Source organism: Podarcis pityusensis (assembly GCF_964106645.2).
Source record: "Podarcis pityusensis genome assembly, chromosome: 14".
Taxonomy (NCBI): Eukaryota; Metazoa; Chordata; class Lepidosauria; order Squamata; family Lacertidae; genus Podarcis; species Podarcis pityusensis.
The window spans coordinates 24,331,836-24,352,860 of record NC_138039.1 but is presented as its reverse complement, the minus strand read 5'-3'; the positions used below and the strand labels follow the sequence as shown (position 1 = coordinate 24,352,860).

Genomic DNA, 21,025 nt, shown 5'->3' with positions numbered 1-21,025 from the left:
TGACCATCAGGGCACCCTGATGCACCAGTAGTTCTCTTGTGCAGGGACAGAAGAGAACTTTCACTTAGTTTACATTTAAAAAGCAGACTCATCTAATTCATACTTTGCAAAAACAAGTTGTGAACAGAAACACAGCCATCCTTTGAAATTTGCACTTCTCCAAATTTTGCAAGCCAGCTCTCTGGCCAAGTAATGTGTACAAAAAAGGCATACACTTGATTCAAACTGATTTGTTGTATTTCATTCAAATGAATCTCAAAGCAGCTTACAAACAGTAACAACAATAACAGTAACAAAACATACTGGAACATCACAAATACAACACAAATCGTATGAAATGGTTAGCAAATCATCAATAAAGCAATATGCTTGAGTAAAGTGTGCATAAGGATGCATATAATAGGGAAAACAACATACAAAAAATGCACTGTATTGGGGGAAATCGCTCTGCAAAAATGTGTACATTAAGCAAAACTGCATACAAAACATGCTAGTTAGGAGAAATTCACACTAAAATGCTGGTGAATTTTCATGAGGACTTAAAAAAAAAAAAAAAAGCAGAATGATTTGGAAATGCGAAGATCTGAATCTAAGACTGGAGAAACTGAGAGACACCAAAATGGACAGATTCAATTATCCCTTGAAATTTGCACCTCTCTGAATTTTGCAGTGCTGTTCTGCAGTGTATACAATAATGCATATGCTATATTACAGTGAAAACAGCACACGCAAAAACATATTATATATGGGGAGATTGCTTCCCGAAAATGTGTACAGTGGGGGGAATTCATACTAAAATTCGGACTGATCAATTTACATGAGGCCTTGTGCAAGCCCCAGTGGAATGTGGGTGAGCTGGGCTAGCAGATTCCCAGGTGCTGCCCAAGAGCTCCAGGGTATTCCAGTGGAACTTGCCCAGGGGAGAGCAACCATCTGGATCAATGAGGTTGCTGATGGTGTCTGTGTCCAATATCCTTAACAGCGTTGAGAACATATGACCGTAAGAAGTGCCCAGCTCCTGGGTCAGGCCGACAGGGGCCACCTAGCCTAGCATCCTGGTCTCACTGTGGCCGGCCGATGCAGACCCTGAGCCCAACAGCAGCAACTCTCTCTGCTTGGATTTCCCTAGCAGCAATGCATGAGGAGAAGGAGCCCCCCTTGCTTTAAATAGTAGAGAGCAGCACTCAACAGAACGGTCCAGGAGCCTGCCTGTTTCCTCCAGGTAGGGGCCGCCCAAGACCTTGGCCACGAAGGAAACGGGGAAGCAGAGGTTGAGAAGTGGAGGGTTGTTGGAGAGCTCTGGGGCAGCGGTCTGTTGATGTTGTGCTGCCCAGCGCTGGAGCCTGCTCAGAGGATGCTCATTTCAGGAAGATGCGGGTTTTCTTGTCCCCAATCAGAGTCCTGAAGGAACAAAAGGATGAACCAGTTAGAATCAGTACTTTGGGGGGAGGGCATTCCTAGGCTCCATTTATAGCAGCTGGGGAGGATGGGTTACTCTAAACATAAGAATCTAAGAACAGGCTTCTGGGTCAGGTCAGTGGCCCAATGTCGTGGGCTGGCTGGATGTAGAGGAGCGGTGGGAGGGACTGGTTAGGGAACCCCCAAGGGAGGAAGGCTCAGAACCACGGGGTTGGTGGTGAGATGACAATGAGTGGACAGAGGGAGAAGAGATAGCAGACTGAGAGGAGGAGATGTCAGAAGCAGAAGAGGTAATGGTTTAGTGAGCGGGAAGAGTCTGGGGCAGAGAGCAGTCCAAAATCAGAAGCAGGAGTGGAGGCCTCAAGAGATAGAGATGAGGCAGACTGCTGAAGCAGCCAGGGAGTCTCCCCCTCCAAAGGGGGCCCAGCTAGTCCAGCCTCTTGTTCTCACAGTGGCCAACCAGAAACCTAGGGGAAACCAGCAAGCAGGATTTGAACACAGAGCACCCTCCCCTCATGTGGTTTCCAGCAATTGACATTCAGAAGCATTGCTTTGGCTTTGCTTCAGGGGCCTGATGGGAGTTGCAGTTCAGCAACAGTTTCAACTTCTAAATGCCTACTGAAAACTTTTCTATTCTATCAGACATCGGCAGGCAACTAAGAATACATCTTTCCATAACAACTAGCAAATGTTCCCATTTTACCTTTTTATATTATATTTCTTGTCTGTTTTTATGTTGAATTGTAGAATGGCAAACTGCTCTGTTTTTTTGTTTTGTTTTGTTTTTTAACAAAAATCAGAGCATTTCATAAGTATGTTTATAAATTTAATAAAATAAATCTGAAGGGCACCAGGTTGGGAATGACTGGGCTACACTATGATTGTAGAATGGAGCTCAGCAGTCCAGTGTGGCGCAATCTCTGGTGAAGTTGGGAGCATGATGTGGCCCCCAAAGAGTAGCTGGTGACATTGATTCAGAGGCCCCAAGCTCTGTGAGATAGAGCCAGTGTGGTATAATCAGAACAGGGTGGGAGGCCAGGGACTCAGCTACATTAGTCAAAAAACGCTTTGAATGCATTACAAACATGCAACACCAGATGGCACCAGAGAGCAAACAATTTTTTTCTATGTGATTTTTACCTAGATTTTTTTTTTTGTTACAACAATTTAATTTCTGACTTATTTATAGCCTATTTTTTCCTGTGTGTAGATCCAACCCAGGGTTCAAATCCCCACTCTGGCATGAAACTCACTGGGTGTGACCTTGGGCCAGTCACCGCCCCTCAGCCTAGCCTACCTCACAGGGTTGTTGTGAGGATTAAATGAGGAGGGGGAGAACCATGAGCTCCTTGGGGGGGGGAAAGGTGGGGTATAAATGCTATTATTATTATTATTATTATTATTATTATTATCATTATTATTAAAGACTTGCACTCCTATCTCAACACAACAAGAGCTTTCCATCCACTCACATTACCACCTCCCCCCTCACTTTGGGAAGTGGAAACACCCCCCCCATCTACCTACCTTATCAATGCACCAACAAGGAGTCCGGCCACCATAGGGCCGACCCAGTACACCCAGTGGTAGTCCCAGTAGTTGGCGACCAGTGCAGGACCAAACGCTCTGGCTGGGTTCATGCAGCCTCCTGAAACACCTCCCCTGCATGGCGGGAAAAGAAAAGGAGCAGCTGTGTATCAAAGGTCAATGCTGAGCAAACATCCCATAATATATCCCAAAGCCTCCGTGAAAGCAGAGCTGCCGTTTCCCAAGAGGGGGGCACATTTCAGAGCCGGGTGTGAGAGCTCCTTACCATTTGCCGACAACCATATGTGAAAGGGAAACCGCAGGATTTTATCCCTACACCCATCTGTCAGCGACAGATCAATCCTGGTGTCTGAAGCCCTTCTCAGTGTTTAAGCAAAAGCCTCATCTCTCACTAAAGATGGGGAGCAGGGCTGGTGGCTGAATAACCTTTTTTTGCCTTGATAACTGTCCGTTCTGGTTAGTGGATGCAAGCAAGGCAAGGAGACCCAACAGGCAATCTGCTGCTGGCTGTCAGGATTCGCATGAAGGACACTGGCACTGAGCATGTGATGTCAGCACTGAGGCTGGCTTGAGAGCACAAAAGTGCGTAAGGAGCCCTGGTGGATCAGCCAAAACAGTCCCGTCTCCTTCTGCTTTCACAGTGGCCAAATACTCCTAAGAACCTCAGAATCAAGGTAGACTGCCTCTGGACCTGGAGGTTCCATAAGAAGAGCCTGGCTGCTGGATCAAACTGGGGGAGGAATCTAGTCCAGCATCCCATTCTTACAGTGGCCAAGCAGATGCCCCAATGGGAAGCCCGTAAGCAGGGCCAGAGTGCAAGTCCCAGCAACTAGGACTGAGCAGAATCCTGCCTCTGACAGTGGAGGGAGAACATAGCCCTTGCTGATAGCTTTCTGTATTATCAGCCAGGAACAGCTCCCTGGGATCCAACTCTAAGTGTCTTTGCAAGGAATGTGAGCATTGAAATGCAGGTTGAGGAAACCAAGGGCTGCATCTATCCAAATACTGTACACCTTACAGCTTATTCTCAAGCCAATACAGTGGTACCTTGGGTTAAGAACTTAATTCGTTCTGGAGGTCCGTTCTTAACCTGAAACTGTTCTTAACCTGAAGCATCACTTTAGCTAATGGGGCCTCTCGCTGTCGCCGCGCCACCACTGCACGATTTCTGTTCTCATCCTGAAGCAAAGTTCTTAACCTGAGATAATATTTCTGGGTTAGCGGAGTCTGTAACTTGAAGCATCTGTAACCTGAAGCGTCTGTAACCCAAGGTACCACTGTATTTCAGTGATGAATCAAGCTGATGCTTTTTTATAAAAACAAATGCATTTTGGTATGTTCTTCTGAGAGGAGAATTGCATCTGAAAATTCAGAGTATTGTGAAATCCAAAGGATAATTACGTTCCAGTCTGTGTATTAGTCTGGGAGGGGTGAATTACATCAGCTCCCTTTCTAATAGGGACCAAACGAAGAAGACTTCCAGCCCTACCTGGCACCCCACTTGACTCAAAGCAATTGCCCTGTCTTTCTGCCATGAGCCCCTTCCTCAGGAAGAGAGCACAAAGTAGACAATGTCAACCGGCCATCTTGACCCACCATGGACTTTTGCAGGAATGCCAGCCAAACTCACCCTGCGAGGATGTCCGCCGTCACGGTGAAGCCGATACAGAAAGGAGCCAGGGGGGTCTTGGTCTTCTCGTTGATGGCCCCCATGCAGACCGTCATGACCAGGAACATGGTCATCACAATCTCACCCACCAGAGCTGCGGGGATTTGGTCATCCGAGGTGATGGAGGTGAACGCCGCTCCTGTGGCATTGTCGTACCTTTCCCAGACGGTCATCACCTGCAACAGATTTAGAGGCTTCCAAATTTAATTTCAGATGCACAAGGGATACAAAAGTAGGTGTGGACATATTGGGTTCCCCTCACTCACCCACCCACCCACATTTTAGTCCCATCATGTATGGCATGGACTCCATCTCTAAGACCACTTGGTTCTTTTTCATACTGTTGCCACTGGAAGTCCTTTGACAGTGGGGCAAACAACACAAAACATGAAATACAGAACCATCTTTCCAAATCTGCACTGATCCAAATGCTGCAATGTAGTTCTCCATACAACTGATGTTTGCAAAACTTAGGGTTGCCATACATCTGGGAAATCCTGGACATGCCCTCTTTTGGGGGGCCAGTATGACCATCTTGGGGAGGGGGATTTTCACATATGAAAGTAAATGTCTGGGATTTGGGGTTTTGATTTTTTAAAATTTTTGTATTGTCTTGGCGGGGCTCAGGCGGCACAGGCTGGGGAAGGGTGTGGGCGCGGGTGCAGGCATAGGCAACTTGGGCTCTGGCTCGGGTGCGGGAGGCTTGGGCTTGGGCTTGGGCACAGGCTTGGGCACAGGCTGCTCTGCATGCCAAGGCCGCTGCCAGCCCGTGCTGGGGAAGCAGGCATGTAGGCGCAGCAGCGGCCCCGTGCACCTGCACCCATGTGCCTCATTCCCCGGCTCAGGCTGGCAGCAGCTCAGGCTGTCCTCTTTTTTGCTCTTCAAGATATGGCAACCCTACAAAACTGCACACATTAGGGGAAAGTATGCATAGAAGCTAAGACATTGGTGAAAATAACATGCATTATACTACTTGCAAAAATGTGTGTCAAAACTGCATTGAAAATGTGTTTATTAGGAGAAATTTGCAAGCAATTGCTGATGCATTTTCATGAGCATTTTTCTTAAAAAAAAATAATTCACAAATTGCTGCAGAAATCTGGAAAACGGAACTTCAGACTGGGAAAATGAGAAAGTGGGAGAAGGAAAACTGAAGGGTCCTGCCATCCTTAGCCAAGAGTCCTAAGCACACACCACTCCAGCTCCTGCTGCATTAACAGATATCATAATTGATGTTCTTTGGGTATTTTTCAGAGGGGCATGCTTGGGAGAATGACAGAGACTTGCCATCCGCTGCTGCCTCTGATTATGGCAATGCCATGCCATCCCAAGAAGCAAACCTTCACACATGCCCATTGACAGATGCTGTCCTTCCCCCTCCCCTATCCAGCCCCATCACCGATCATACCTTGGCCAGTCCGGCTCCGATGAGCCCACCGCACAACTGGGAGATCCAGTAAGGAATGACCATCACCATGTTCAGCCCACCCACGAGCCAGGCCCCGAGGGAGACCGCAGGGTTATAATGGCCACCACTGTAGGGAGGAGAGGAGAGAGCATTGTTAGAGGGCTCCTGGGAAAGAATAGGGTAGTACATGGGTAGGCAAATTAAGGCCCGGGGGCCTAATCCAGCCCAATCACCTTCTCAGTCTGGCCTGCAGATGGTCTGGGAATCAGCGTGTTTTTACATGAGTAGAATGTGTCCTTTTATTTAAAATGCATCTCTAGGTTATTTGTGGGGCATAGGAATTTGTTCATAATTTTTTTTCAAAATATAGTCCGGCCCCCCACAAGGTCTTAGGGACAGTGGACTGGCCCCCTGCTGGAAAAGTTTGCTGACCCCTGGTGTACTCTATCCTACTGCACAGACAGATGCACAAATATAGGAGAGGGGGGAAAGACCTAGTAGACAACAAGCTTACCAGTCTGTTGCTGCAGCAAAAATATCTCATGCTGCATCCAAATATATTTGGTGTCCAGATCAAGGGAAGTAATAGTACCACTCTATTCTGACTTGGTCAGACCCCATTTGAAGTCCTGCATCTAGCTCTGGGCACCACAGTTTAAGAAGGACATTCACAGGCTAGAATGTGTGCTGAGAAGGGCCCAATGGACACACACAACCTTTGCTGCTCCAAGATCACAGTGCACTCTGCACATAACGTTATCATTACCAGCAGTTACTTCTGAGAGGACATAAACAGTTTATAACCTGAGCTTTCACCTCCCCTGTTGTGAGGCCCAAGAATCACTTCTGCACTAAGTCCCTTCTGCACTGATTTTACCGACAAGCAGATAAAGAGGGAGGGAGAAACAGATCGTAAACTACAGGTGACTAGGGTTTAGGATTGCCATATTTCAAAAAGTAAAAGCTTTTTGGGGTGGGGACCTGAAAATGATTGAGCTTTTTTTAAGACAAACCCCAAAGTTATTGAGCGGGTTTCCCCCCCTAAATGCCAAAAAAGTGATTTATTTATTTTTATTGACTTGCCTAAGATCCAGGACAAAATGCCACCTTTCAAAAAATTCCCCCCAGATGTCAATTCTGCCTTTGAAATCCTGGTCATGTCCAAGAAAATCCGGACATATGGCAGCCCTACGTCCTGATTGAAAGGGACTTGTTTACTCCATTAATCAAGGAGAGCAAAGTTTTAAGGGCAAATGTCCCTTGTGTCAAGAGGCAAAAAGATTAACCCTTTTTGGGCCAGTCACCCTACTGCCATTCCAGCTGGGGAGCTGGAGTTCGAATTCGAGACATTTGGAATATGACTGTCCCCATTCCAGAACGCAGCCTCACCTCAATCAGATTCAGAGGTGACCACAGACCCTTCCAAATTAGCTCCTGGCCTCCTATTGGGATTCATCGGTACCCAACCATCTCAAGGTTGCCTGATAGGCAACACTTCCTCTCCTTTCTGCTTAAGACCTTGGAGGCAGGGTTGAGCATCTTCTTCTTTTAAAAAAAGGATGTCTCTGAGCACATTCTGGATATCCTAAGGATATCCTTTCAGTGTCGGAACTGTATTGAGTTCACAGAGCTTTCACACAAAAGTCCGCTCTCCCTCTCACTTTCTTCATTTTAGCTGCCTCATTCAGGTAGGGAGAAATTTATTTTGTTGCTGCTGCTGTTCAGTGATGGCTTTCTATGTTCCTGTGTTCATGACAGATCTACTGAGAATCACCCAGAGATATGCCAGGAGATCCCGATTGGACGTCTACCCCCGCTTTCCTTCTATCCCACTGCCAGAAGCTGCTTGCTGAAGGATGGCTTCCCACATCAGGGTCTACAACCCCCTGAGAGATCTCTCTTGGCCTGAAATATACTCAGAGTCGCAAAGTGATTTCATGCTCTTTATTCAGCTCATAGTGGTGAGGAGGAATGAATAAATGTCCCCTCACAGTATCTGCTTTATATACATTATTTACACAATGGGCTGCACATGATTGGCTAATTCTGGAATTCTACTGTAAGCCAATCAGGTTGTGGATTCACTTCTATCTGGAGCAGGATTGGGTGGTTCCTGCCAACCAATCATACTGCTGCATTGTTCTAGGACCAATCAGACTGCTGCATTCTGAATCCTATTGTTCTAGGACCAATCAGACTGCTGCCTTTTGGATCCTATTGTTCTAGGACCAATCAGACTGCTACAGTTTGGATCCTATTCAACTCAGTACATAACACCCCTCCCCTCTAAGTTCCAGTCCTGCCCGGGAGGTCGCATTCATAGTCCTCAAGGTATGCCGGCGGCCTACGTGTGCGTTGTGGCCTGGGGTGTTCCCTGGTCCGGGCTCCGGGTTCTGGCTCGTGTTCCAAGGATGCTGGCTGTGATGCGGCTGTTTGGTCTGGTGCAACCGGCTCGCTCAGTCGTGGTTCTGGTTCCGGTGTCCTTTCGGCCTCACGGGTCCTCTCTGTATTTACTGATTCTGCCTCTCCTGCTGGCCCCTCCTGCTCTATGGGCCTCACTGCCCCGCTGTTCCCTTGGGACTCCTCTGACCTGTCCTCCTCCTGGTTTTCTCCCGGGAATCGTCGCCGTATCTGGTCGCAGTGGCGGCGCCAGCATTGCCCCCCATCCGTTAGCACCTCGTACGACACGGGGCCAGTGACCCTGGTGATTGTGGCGGGTACCCATGCTGGGCCTGCCCCAAAATTCTTTGCGTACACTGGGTCCTGGGCCTCGAAGGTCCGGGGGTTCCTGCCTTCCCCCACCACTATCTCATCCTGAGCTCTATCGGGGTGAAGGCGGTCCAATCTGATTGCAAGGCGCCGACCCATTAGTAGTTCAGCGGGGCTCCGGCCAGTCGTTGAGCTGGGGGTGCTGTGCTGTGCTAGAAGGAATGTGGCAAGGCGGTACTCCCAGTCCCCTTGCGTCATGCGGCGAAGGGTGTCCTTGGTGGTCCGCACCATGCGTTCTGCTTGGCCATTGGTGGCAGGGTGGAACGGCGCCGAACGGATGTGGCGGATGGCGTTCTGCGCTGTGAAGGTTTGGAATTCTCCTGACGTAAATGCAGTCCCGTTGTCTGAGACGAGAGTGTCAGGGAGCCCGTGGGTTGCAAACAGCCTGCGTAGTACCCGGATGGCTGCGGACGTGGAAGTGGACGGTACCAGTGCGACTTCCAGCCATTTGGTGTAGGAGTCCACCACTATGAAGAATGTTTTCCCCTGAAAGGGGCCAGCGAAATCCACATGCAGGCGTGACCATGGTGCTCGGGCGGACTCCCAGGACTGGACTGGGGCCCTTGGGGGATCTGGGCGGGATTCTTGGCAGGCCTGGCAGTGTTTGACCCAGGCCTCTATCTCTCCATCGATCCCCGGCCACCACACATAACTCCTGGCAAGGGCCTTCATTCTTACTACCCCTGGATGTGTCTCGTGTAGGGCTGTGAGGACCCTTTTGCAGAGGGGCTGGGGAACAACGACTCTGCTTCCCCATAACAGGCACCCCTTGTGGGCCGACAGTTCATGTTTGCGGGTTGTGTAGCCGGCGAATTCTGGCCCGGGGCTGCTGCTGGGCCATCCCCTCCACACCCAGTCCAGGACCCGGGAGATGACCCTATCTTTCTTGGAATGGTGTGCAACTTCTTGTGCCTGAATGGGGCGGTCGGGAAGCAGCTCCAGGCTCATAACCTCTTGTGCAGGTGCTGGGTCAGGGCCTGTTTCCGGTAGTGGTAGCCTGCTGAGGGCGTCCGCATGGCCCATCGCCTTCCCAGGTCGGTGAATCAGTGCATACTGGTAGCTGGCAAGGAAAATTGACCACCTGAGGACGCGAGGAGACAGCACTTGGGGGGTCTGCTTTTCGGGGGCAAACAAGCCAAGCAACGGCTTGTGGTCAGTCACCACGGTGAAGGGCCGCCCGTACAAGAAATCATGGAATTTTTTTACTCCCTTTACGATTGCCAGACCCTCCTTGTCGATTTGCGAGTAGTTCCGCTCGGTTGTGTTGAGTGTCTGGGAAAAGAACGCCACCGGTACCTCTCTTCCATCCGGGAGTTGGTGCCCCAGGACAGCTCCAATGCCATAGGGTGAGGCGTCGCATGCTAGCACCACCGGCAGCCTCTCGTCGAAGTGTGCCAAGACCGAGTTTGAGACAAGCAAGTCCTTGACTGCCTGGAATGCGGCCTCCTGGCGCTGGCCCCACACCCAAGGGGCCCGCTTGTCCAGGAGTCTGTGTAGGGGCTCCGCTACCGCCGCCTTGTGGGGAAGGAAGGAATGGTAAAAGTTCAATAGCCCCAAGAAGGCCTGAAGTTCAGTCTTGCTCTTGGGCGCTGGGGCATCACAAATGGCCCGTACCTTGTCCCCTGTCGGGTGGACCCCTTCTGCGTCCACCATAAATCCCAGAAAGTCCACCTGAGGCACTCCTAGTAGACATTTTTCCCGCTTCACCTTGAGACCCGCCGTCTGGAAACGGTGCAGAACGGTGCGGAGGCGGTCCTCAAACTCCTCTGGTGTGGGGCCGGCAATCAACACATCATCGAAGAAGGGGGTGACGCCAGGAATCCCTTTAAGGAGAGAGTCCATTATATTCTGGAATATGCCTGGTGCCACGCTGACACCGAATTGCAGCCGCTTTACCCTGAACGCTCCTCTGTGCGTCACAATCGTCTGTGCCTCTGCTGTGGCCTCATCTACTGGCAGCTGTTGATATGCTTGGGCCAAGTCCAGCTTGCCAAAAATTTTCGACCCAGCCAGGGTGGCAAGGACATGGCTGACCACTGGCACTGGGTATGCGTGGGCCGTGAGGGCCTTGTTTATGGTACATTTGTAGTCTGCGCAGATGCGGACCGAACCATTAGGCTTGACGGGTGTGACGATTGGGGTTTCCCAGGGAGCATTAGGCACCGGCTCCAGCACTCCTTGCTCTACGAGTCGGTCCAATTCCTCGTCTATACGGGGTTTCAAGGCGAACGGGACCCGGCGGGCCTTGAGCCTGACCGGTCGTACTGCGGGGTCAAGCTGTAGCGCAATGGGGGGGCCCGTATACTGTCCCAATTTCCCATCGAAAACCCCTGGAAATTCCTTGCATATGGCGTCCACGTCCACTTGTAAGCTAGTGTGGTTCACCCCGGTGACAGCTAGCCCCAGTGGTCCAAACCATGCCAATCCCAGTAAGCTAATGTAGGGGCCCTTGACCACAAGCAAGTCCAGTTGCCGCGTCCGCCCTCGGTATTGCACCCTGAAGGTCCCCACCCCCATTGTGGGGACCTTACGTTTCTGGAAGTCCCGGAGGGTGAATGGGGCCGGCCTGAGTTTGGGACCCCCAGTGGGACACAGTTTCCTTAAGGTCCTTGCCGAGATTATGGATAGAGTTGAACCCGTGTCAAGCTCCATGCGGCATGGGGCCCCCTCTATCTGTACCTCTACATAAATTTTCTCTACGTTGGGGTGGGGCAACTGGTATACCTGGAAGTCCGTGAGCTCCGTCGAGTTGCCTTGGTGCGTTGGGCCCCGGGACCTGGGGCTCTTGGATTGGTCATCTGATGCCTGGTGTCGGGTGGGCCGAGCCCGACACACCCGGGCGATGTGTCCCGATTTTCTGCACTGCCTGCACTCTGCGTTGCGGAAACGGCAGGTCCTCCTCTCGTGACTCTCCCCGCAGCTTGCGCAGTTCCCTCCTTCTCGTCGAGGCAGCTGTGGTCTGTGCGCTGCTTGAGTGCGCTGCTGTACTCGGTGCACCTCCTCCCTGTCGGATCCTGAGTCGTCGGTGAGGTCTTCATGGTGGACCCTCGGTTGGGATGGCAGGCTCGGCCGTGCCTCTTGGGTCGACCTCTCGGCAGCTTCTGTTGCCAGGGCCTCCTCCAGAGCGACCTGGAACGTTAGGTCCTTCTTAGCGTAGAGGCGTCGTTGCAGCTTCTCATCCTTCAGGCCACCGACGAGGCGGTCACGAAGCATGTTCTCCAGCTCTGAGAAGTTGCAGAACCGGGCGGCTTGGCGGAGAGAGGTCACAAACCCAGTTATGGTTTCCCCAGGGGCTTGCCGCTTTGCGTAGAAGGCATTTCGACGAGCCACCACTGAGGGCTGCGGCGAAAAGTGCCCCTTCAGCTGTTCCATTATTGTTTTGTATGGAACAGTAGCGACGTCTTCAGGCGCAAGGAGAGCCCGGGCGATTTCAAACGTCTCCTCTCCGCAGACGCTGAAGAATATCGCCCTCTTCTTGGCGTCTTCTTCGTCGGTGACCCCTTTGGCTTCTAGGAGGAAGGTGAAACGGGAGGCGTACGCTTCCCAGTCTCCAGATGCTGGGTTGAATGGCGAGAAGCTGCTGTTGGCTGCCATTCTGAGTTCCTTGTGCCCCGGAGCTGAAGCCTGGATACACGGTGCGAGGCAGCGGTGCGGCAGTTGGCGGTGCTGCGGTGCTGTGTGTGGCAGTCAGCTCAGCGGGATCCCATCCTCGTCGCCAGTGAAATATACTCAGAGTCGCAAAGTGATTTCATGCTCTTTATTCAGCTCATAGTGGTGAGGAGGAATGAATAAATGTCCCCTCACAGTATCTGCTTTATATACATTATTTACACAATGGGCTGCACATGATTGGCTAATTCTGGAATTCTACTGTAAGCCAATCAGGTTGTGGATTCACTTCTATCTGGAGCAGGATTGGGTGGTTCCTGCCAACCAATCATACTGCTGCATTGTTCTAGGACCAATCAGACTGCTGCATTCTGAATCCTATTGTTCTAGGACCAATCAGACTGCTGCCTTTTGGATCCTATTGTTCTAGGACCAATCAGACTGCTACAGTTTGGATCCTATTCAACTCAGTACATAACATGGCCCCTTTCAGTTAAACTTCGCCTGGCAGGGGGAAAGGAGGAACGCCATTCCTGCTGCCATCTCAGGACATAGAAGTAAGAACAGAACTGTCCTCTCACTGGCAGGCTCAGGTTTCCACAAGGGCCAGACATTCAGTTCAGCTCACATTTAAGGGTGAAGCCACCTAATTCTCACTTTGTGAAACATTATATGAACAGAAGCACAGCGACTCTTCAAAATTTTTACCCTTCTCTGGATTTTGCAATGCATTTCTCCAGCCTAACAATGTGTGTTCAGAAATGCACGACTGAAAGTGACATGAAAAATGCATTAAATGACAGGAAATCACTTTTCCATTAGGCAAAATTGCAGGCAAATATGTGCATATTCGGATAGATTTGCCCTAAAATGCTGATGAATTGTCATGAGGTTTCCTTTTTAAATTGCAAACTGATAAGGAAATGTGGAGAACTGACGTTAAGATTGGAAAAAGGAGAAACAGAAATTGACAGATCCATCCATCCATCCCTCCCCACCCCACCCCAAAAAAGATCTGGCTGGAGATGCCTAAGCCTTGCAAAAACTCCCAGAAGCCTTTGCAGGAACAGCCACCTTCCCTGGGAACTGAGAGAACCCAAGAGTCCTGTTCCTGCCCCTCTGCCCCGCTGCAAGTCCACCTCCCCTCTTTCCTTCACCTGATGTTCCCCAAAACCGCAATGGTGAGCCCCAAGGCCAGTCCGTGTGCCAACGCCGGCTGCAGCCTCCCGGTGCCATCCGTGTTCTCGATGACCGATGCACAGCCAATGAAGATGAAGAAGGCCGACCCCACCAGCTCTCCGATGCAAGGCTGGATGTACTGCTCAAACCAGTGGGGCTGCGGGGGGCTGCTTTTGCCATCCAGCTCCAGCTCCTTGACGGACATCCGGCCAAATTCCACGTCTGTCATGCCTGGGCAAATCTGGAAGACAAGAGCCAGGCTTTGGTGACCAGCCAGCACCTGGTGAGCCCTCCCAGGTCAGCTGAACGGAGGTTGACCCTGGTGTGTGACACAATGAAGACTTAAATCCAAATGCCACTGTATGTGCCGTTCCCATGGGGCGCTCTGTTCTGGACTCGGGGCAAGGACTTGGCAAGGCTGCATCCCCATTGTTCCCTCTCTGGCTCCCACCACACAGGAGAGCTGGCCTTCTGCAAGGGAGAGGGAAACTTAGTCACCCTCCTCTTAATAAAAGGGCACAACAATTGCCTCCATTGATAAGGCCAAGGTCCATCTGGCCCTGCATTCCGTTTCTTCAGAGCAGCCAAGCCAGAGTTTCGGGAAATGAGCAAGAGGAGTTGCTTTCTATCATGTCAGCCCCTTGATTCACTGAGCTCAGGATTGTCTGCATTGATAGGAAGATACGGGGGTTTCAGGCAGGGGACATTCCTACCTGGAGATGCCATTAAGGTAAAGGGACCCCTGACCATTAGGTCCAGTCGTGGCCGACTCTGGGGTTGCGGCGCTCATCTCACTTTATTGGCCGAGGGAGCCTACGTTTGACCGCAGACAGCTTCCGGGTCATGTGGTCAGCATGACTAAGCCACTTCTGGCGAACCAGAGCAGCGCACGGAAACACCGTTTACCTTCCCGCCGGAGTGGTACCTATTTATCTACTTGCACTTTGACGTGCTTTCGAACTGCTAGGTTGGCAGGAGCAGGGACTGAGCAAAGGGAGCTCACCCCGTCACGGGGATTCGAACTGCCGACCTTCTGATCGGCAAGTCCTAGGCTCTGTGGTTTAACTCACAGTGCCACCCGCGTCCCAGATGCCATTAGCAGCTATTAAAGCTGCTACCTGCTGCCCGCAAAGCAGAGGCTCTGCCTGCTGCAGCCCTTCCCCTAAATGAAAATCAAGATTCCAGTCCTCATGTTTCTGTCTTATACGGAGCCAGACCGCTGCTCCACCTGGCTCAGGATTGTCAACCCTGACTGGCAGCAGCTCTCCAGGGTTTCAGGCAGAGGACAGTCCCAATTCTACTTGGAGGTGCCATCATGGAATGAACTGGAGACCTTCTGCATAAAAAAGCAGGGTCTCTGTCACTGAACTACACTTCCCAAGGCTATCAGATTCACACATGCACACTGAAGCTGTGGAGGAAGGCTTAGGGGAGCGCCACTGGTTTGGTCGCACCAGGCACAGAGCCTCAGCAACATTGCAGCTTTGATTTACAATGGCACAAGGTGCTGGGTGCCAAATTTCAGTGTCCCACAGGGCACCGCTGAAATTTGAGACTGCAAGAACTGCCACTGGCCTCACTTGCTCTCCATGCTTGCCATTGCCAGCAGCTTGTACTCAGAGACGTGCTGCCTCCAAAAGAGGAGGCAGAACATTGCCATCATGGATAGCAGTCACTGATCGCCTTATCTTTCATGGATTTCTCCGATCCCCTTTTAAGGTTGATGGCCATCACTACATCTTCTGGGAGTGAATTCCTAAGAACATAAGAAGAGCCTGCTGCCTCAAGCGAAAGGCATATCTAGTTCATCATCTCACTGTCAGGAGGTCCTACACACGAGTAGTAGTCCAGCAGAGACACATGCCCGACTGGCATGTTCTCTCCCTCCTGGTCGGTCGTTCGGGAGATTCAAAATCTTTCTCCAGCCTGAACATCGCAACGACTGATACCTAAGGGGCATCAGCACACTTCAGGATCAGCAGAGTATAGGCAGTCAGCGTTCAGACTCAATAGCGCAGCAATTTGGCTAAAGTACATTTACAGTGGTACCTCGGATTAAGAACTTAATTCATTCTGGAGGTCCGTTCTTAACCTGAAACTGTTCTTAACCTGAAGTACCACTTTAACTAATGGGGCCTCCCGCTGCTGCTGCTGCTGCGCCGCCGCCGCGCGATTTCTGTTCTCATCCTGAAGCAAAGTTCTTAACCCGAGGTACTATTTCTGGGTTAGCAGAATCCATAGCTGTCAACTTTTCCCTTTTTTTGTGAGGAATCCTATTTGGAATAAGGGAATTTCCCTTTAAAAAAGGGAAACGTTGACAGCTATGGCGGAGTCTGTAACCTGAAGTGTCTGTAACCTGAAGCATCTGTAACCCGAGGTACCACTGTATTTACATACACACACTTGGAGTATCATTCCACACTTAGGTACTATTTGCTGTGATGTTTGGGCTGGAGAAAGATTTTGAATCTCCCGAACGACCAACCAGGAGGGAGAGAATTTGCCAGTCGGGCATGTGTCTCTACCGGACTCCTACTCGTGTGTAGGACCTCCTTACACTCACGGTGGCTGACCAGATGCCCCAAAGGGATGCCCACAGGCAGAATCTGAACACGAGAGCAGTTCTCTACCACTGTGGCTCCCAGCAACTGGCATTCGGAAGCGTTGCTGCTTCCAACTATGGAGGCAGAGCAAGGCATCATCATGTCTATTAGCCATTGATAGCCCTCTCCACAAATTTGTCCAATACTCTTTTAAAGCCATCCAAGTTGGGAGGGAGTTCCACAGTTTAACTGTGCACTAAGGTGTGATGCAAATGTAATAATACAGTGGTACCTCGGGTTACAGATGCTTCAGGTTACAGACTCCGCTAACCCAGAAATAGTGCTTCAGGTTAAGAACTTTGCTTCAGGATGAGAACAGAAATCGTGCTCCAGCGGCGCGGCAGGAGTCCCCATTAGCTAAAGTGGTGCTTCAGGTTAAGAACAGTTTCAGGTTCAGAACGGACCTCCAGCACGAATTAAGTTCTTAACCAAGGTACCACTGTAAATGAATAAGGGGGGGGAGAGGGACTTCCTATACTCTCCAGCAAGCCCTCTCTAACATTTCCAATCCATTCCCAAGGCAAAAGGTTTGGAGAGGGAATTCCTGCCCCGCTTCCCCATCCATCCGCTGTTGCTCACTTACCAGCTCCAACTATTCCAGCTGTCTGTTCCTGAAAGAGAGAGCAGAGATGCCTGCTTAACCACCAGCAAGTCCTTTCTGCAGAATGGTTCTGCTTCCTCAGTGCTGAACGCTTTACTATCCCCGTAAAATATTGGCACACTCCCTGCTTGACCTGTGGTATAAAAGAAGTGTAAAACAAACAAAAAAAAGGTGTGGGTGGGGGGAGTGGAAGGGATTTGTGCAGTTAAAAAAATGCAGTAAAAGTCATTGAGTGTTTCAGCTGACAGAGAAATAACAGCTATTTATCTGGGTGGTTCTATGGTTCAAGGATTTGTATTGCGGGCCTGAGCCAAGTCTGGTTGCCTGCCTGGACTGAAGTGCAGAGTGCAAAACCTGTGGCGCCACAAGGGGGAAGGGGAGGGGAGGAAACAGGTCCTCCTCAGAGCATAGGCACTTTCCCTGCAGTTGCGGTCTCTCTACACGTGTGGAGGAGAGAGTGCTCCTGTGCATGTGCAGAGTGTCATCACCGGTGCTTTTCGTCAACACCTAGGAAAGCCTCACCCAGGCCACCTACCAGGAACTGCCGGGTGATGCCCTAGAGCCCGTTCGCACTGTCGCGGAATGTGCACAGTATTACAAAGGAACAATGCCCCTGAGCATGTACAGAGGGTCTTTTATTATGCACCATCAGTCAGTCTTCGGGGAAGGAGGACTGGAGGAAGCTGGGCATCTATGGAGTGGAAACTGCCTGTAAAGTTTTTGGTTTTTTTAAGCCTTTCTGGAAATGTCAGTGTGGTGAGCAGAAATTGCTGTTAGGCATTAGGAACGGAACTGAAAAACAAAACAGTTATGTACAATGTTATGCCATTATTGCAGCCTTGACCAATCTGGCATCCTCCACACTGTACAGATCTCTATAATGCAGCCTTTGCCAGACTGGTGCTGGCTAGACCTGATGGGAGTTGTAGTCCAAAATGACAACTCCCATCAGGTCCAGCCAGCACCAGGCTGGCAAAGGCTGTCTTACGGAGAGCTGTACAGTGTGTCAGAATATAGAGGACTGCAAACAGCTCTAGTCTCAGACAAGGGACCTCTTGCCCTCTAGCATGGCTCAGTGGCCTTACTGGAACCGTGAAGGTATCTTTAGTTAATATAATAATACAGCGGTACCTCTGGATGCGAACGGGATCTGAGCCCCGTTCACATCCTGAAGCGAACGCAACCTGCGTCTGCATGTCTGCGCATGCACGGGTCACGATTCACCGCTTCCGCGCATGCGTGTGACGTCATTTTGAGCGTCTGCGCATGTGCGAGCGGCGAAATCCGGAAGTAACGCATTCCGTTACTTCTGGGTCACTTCGGAGCATAACATGAAAACACTCAACCTGCAGCATATTTAACCCGAGGTACAGTATGACTGTAATTTATTATTTATACCCTGCCCATCTGGCTGGGCTTCCCCAGCCACTCTGGGCGGCTTGCAACAAAATATTAAAATACAGTGGTCTGTTAAACATTAGAAGCTTCCCTAAACAGGGCTGCCTTCAGATGTCTTCTAAAAGTCTGGTAGTTGTTCTTATCTTTGACATCTGGTGGGAGGGTGTTCCACAGGGCGGGTGCCACTACCGAGAAGGCCCTCTGCCTGGTTCCCTGTAACTTAGCTTCTCGCAGTGAGGGAACCGCCAGAAGGCCCTTGGCGCTGGACCTCAGTGTACGGGCAGAATGATGGGGGTGGAGATGCTCCTTCAGGTATACTGGACCGAGGCCATTTAGGGCTTTAAAGGTCAGCACAAACACTTTGAATTGTGCTCGGAAACGTACTGGGAGCCAATGTAGATCTTTCAAGACCGGTGTTATGTGGTCTTGGTGGCCGCTCCCAGTCACCAGTCTAGCTGCCGCATTCTGGATTAGTTGTAGTTTCCGGGTCACCTTCAAAGTTAGCCCCACTACCTTTCGTAAATGCAGTCTTGCAGCTTAAAGGTGATAAAAGACTTAAATGCCTCAGAAAATAATAAAAAGTACCTAAACAGTATGTCAGAGGGACTGAGTTAACCTGGATGGAAAGATGTATGACAAAATCCTTTGTCTTTGGCACAGCTAGAATAAAGGCTACTGCAGAAAGGTGATGGTCTCATCCATTGGCCCACCCAACTTTTTACTCTGGGCCTGCCCACCACTGGAATGTGGCCCTCCACTCATTTCCCTGGAAAGGAATGTGGCCCTTTGGTTGAGAAAAGGTTCCCTTATGCCCGCCCTAGGACATCTCAGCCAACTGATCTTTTATTTGTTTTGTTTAATCAGAAAGGCATGGATTGCAAAAGCACCATGAATATTATCAGGCTTCAAAGACACAAAGATCAAAGCACGTAGCTCCTAAGATATGGAAATAACCCAGCATCCAATTACAAAAGTGTGGAGATTCTAGTACTCAATTAAATCAGTGTATTCTCATTATGAAACACATCATTTGCTTTTGTTTATGTAATAAATTTCTATCCCACACCTTCAACAGCTATAATCCCCAGGGTGGCAAGCAGTTTAAAAAATACAAAAAGATAAAATCTAAAAACATGTTATAATTAATTACAATAAAAATATCATCCTACGAACGGCAGAAAGCAAATCACAGCAGCTGTCGTAAATGCAGTCCTACAGCTTAAAGGTGATAAAAGACTTAAATGCCTCAGAAAATAATAAAAAGTACCTAAACGGTATGTGCAGAGGGATTGAGTGAACATCCATGGCAAGGGTACCACAAAGAGATAATTCGGGAAGGGTGAATCTGTCCATCTTAGTTTCTCCCAGTTTCTCAAATTCAGTTTTGCACATTTCGCAGCAATTTGCAAATTTCTTATCTTTAAATCCTCGCAGAAATTTGTTAATATTTTAGTGCAAATCTTTCCCAATAGACATTTTTTGCGTATACATTTGACTCATATACACACATTTTTGCAAGCAATTTCCCCCGACAGAATGCATTTTTGTATGCTATTTTTGCTAACGCATGCATTTTATATGGACGCTTCCCTCCAATATCCCTTTTTTTTTTGTTTACATTATTTAGTTGGAGGACTGCTCTGCAAAATTCAGTGAGAAGTGTGAATTTTTTAGTTTCCAAGTAAAATGCAAACTAAAACCAAATCTCTCCCCCCCATCTTTATCTACAACCCAAAAGACACTCCCTCTGGTAACATCTCAGAAGTTGGGGGTATTTTGCAGGCAGCCTCCTATACAGGTGTCACTGGCTGGGCAAGGTCTGTGCAAGAGAAGATGGTGTAGCGAATTAATCATTATTAACACAGTCCCTGAACTATCTTTAAGCCTCCCAGTGGACAGAGATAAAGGTGCTGGAAGCAATTGCTTAAAGCATCTTTCCTCAACCTGGAGCCCTGCAAATGCTTTGGACCCGAACTCCCAGAGCCGGTCAGGATGGCTGTGTGTCCATCAAACCTAGAACCACACAGCTGTGCTGGCTGGGACTGATGGCAGTTGTGGTCCAAAACATCTGGAGGTCACAGGTTGGGGGAGTCTGGCTTAAGTGACACCAATCAATTCACCGGTCGGGCTCAATTCTTGGACTTAACAGCAGGGCTTTCAGGACGGAGAGGAAATCTCAGGTACTGGTGCCTGCAATAAAGTTAGTAAGTCTTACACAGGACTTTCAGCCCAAAGGAAATAAGTCTGCAGTGCTGAGAGAAGTTAATTACCTTTCGCTTGTTCTTCTGAACATGGAAAAAGAGGACACTTTGCTGGTGCAAGTGATTCTAGTGGTGTAGTTGCAACTCCTCATTGATGAGACGCTGCTCCACAACAGCCCCCTCCAAAAGATGCCTTTTTATCCTCCTTTGGAGACTGGGGAGAGGGCTTACCCTCCTCGGTGCTCATTGGCTGGTGGACAAGTAAGAGTTCTTGGCCTGCTCCTCCCTCCAGTATCTGACAGGTGGTGCTAATCTATTGCATACCCCCATTTTCCTCTGGAGGGGAGGAGGACCTCAGAGGTAGGTGTTGTAATCTCAGTACCAACAGCCAGCATCTTCGGGTAGTTGTTAGGGCTCTCACATCCTCCTGATAGGTTCACCAGCACCAAGGCCCCGTCTTGCCCCCTTGCACCAGGTGACTGGGTTTCTAAGCCATCATTTGAAAGGCCCAAAGTGTCCCAGAGAGACACAGTGTCAGGCACTGTGGGAAACTGAAATGGTGGGCTGAAGGCTAAGTCGCCACTGCTGCAGTGATGTGTATGGCCCAGGAAGTCCACTGAC

General features: G+C 49.8%; 1 protein-coding gene across 1 annotated transcript; it reads right to left on the bottom strand.

Moving 5' to 3' along the window:
* Window positions 1-548: 548 nt before the first annotated feature.
* On the bottom strand, window positions 549-17,079 carry AQP8 (aquaporin 8). Its single transcript, XM_080981738.1, has 6 exons — window positions 16,788-17,079; window positions 13,580-13,842; window positions 6,045-6,171; window positions 4,598-4,812; window positions 2,947-3,081; window positions 549-1,401 (listed from the first exon to the last, which is right to left on the bottom strand). The coding sequence occupies exons 2-6, from the start codon at window positions 13,828-13,830 to the stop codon at window positions 1,359-1,361; spliced, it is 771 nt and encodes a 256-aa protein (XP_080837864.1). The 5' UTR covers window positions 13,831-13,842; window positions 16,788-17,079; the 3' UTR covers window positions 549-1,358.
* Between the last annotated feature and the right edge of the window lie 3,946 nt (window positions 17,080-21,025).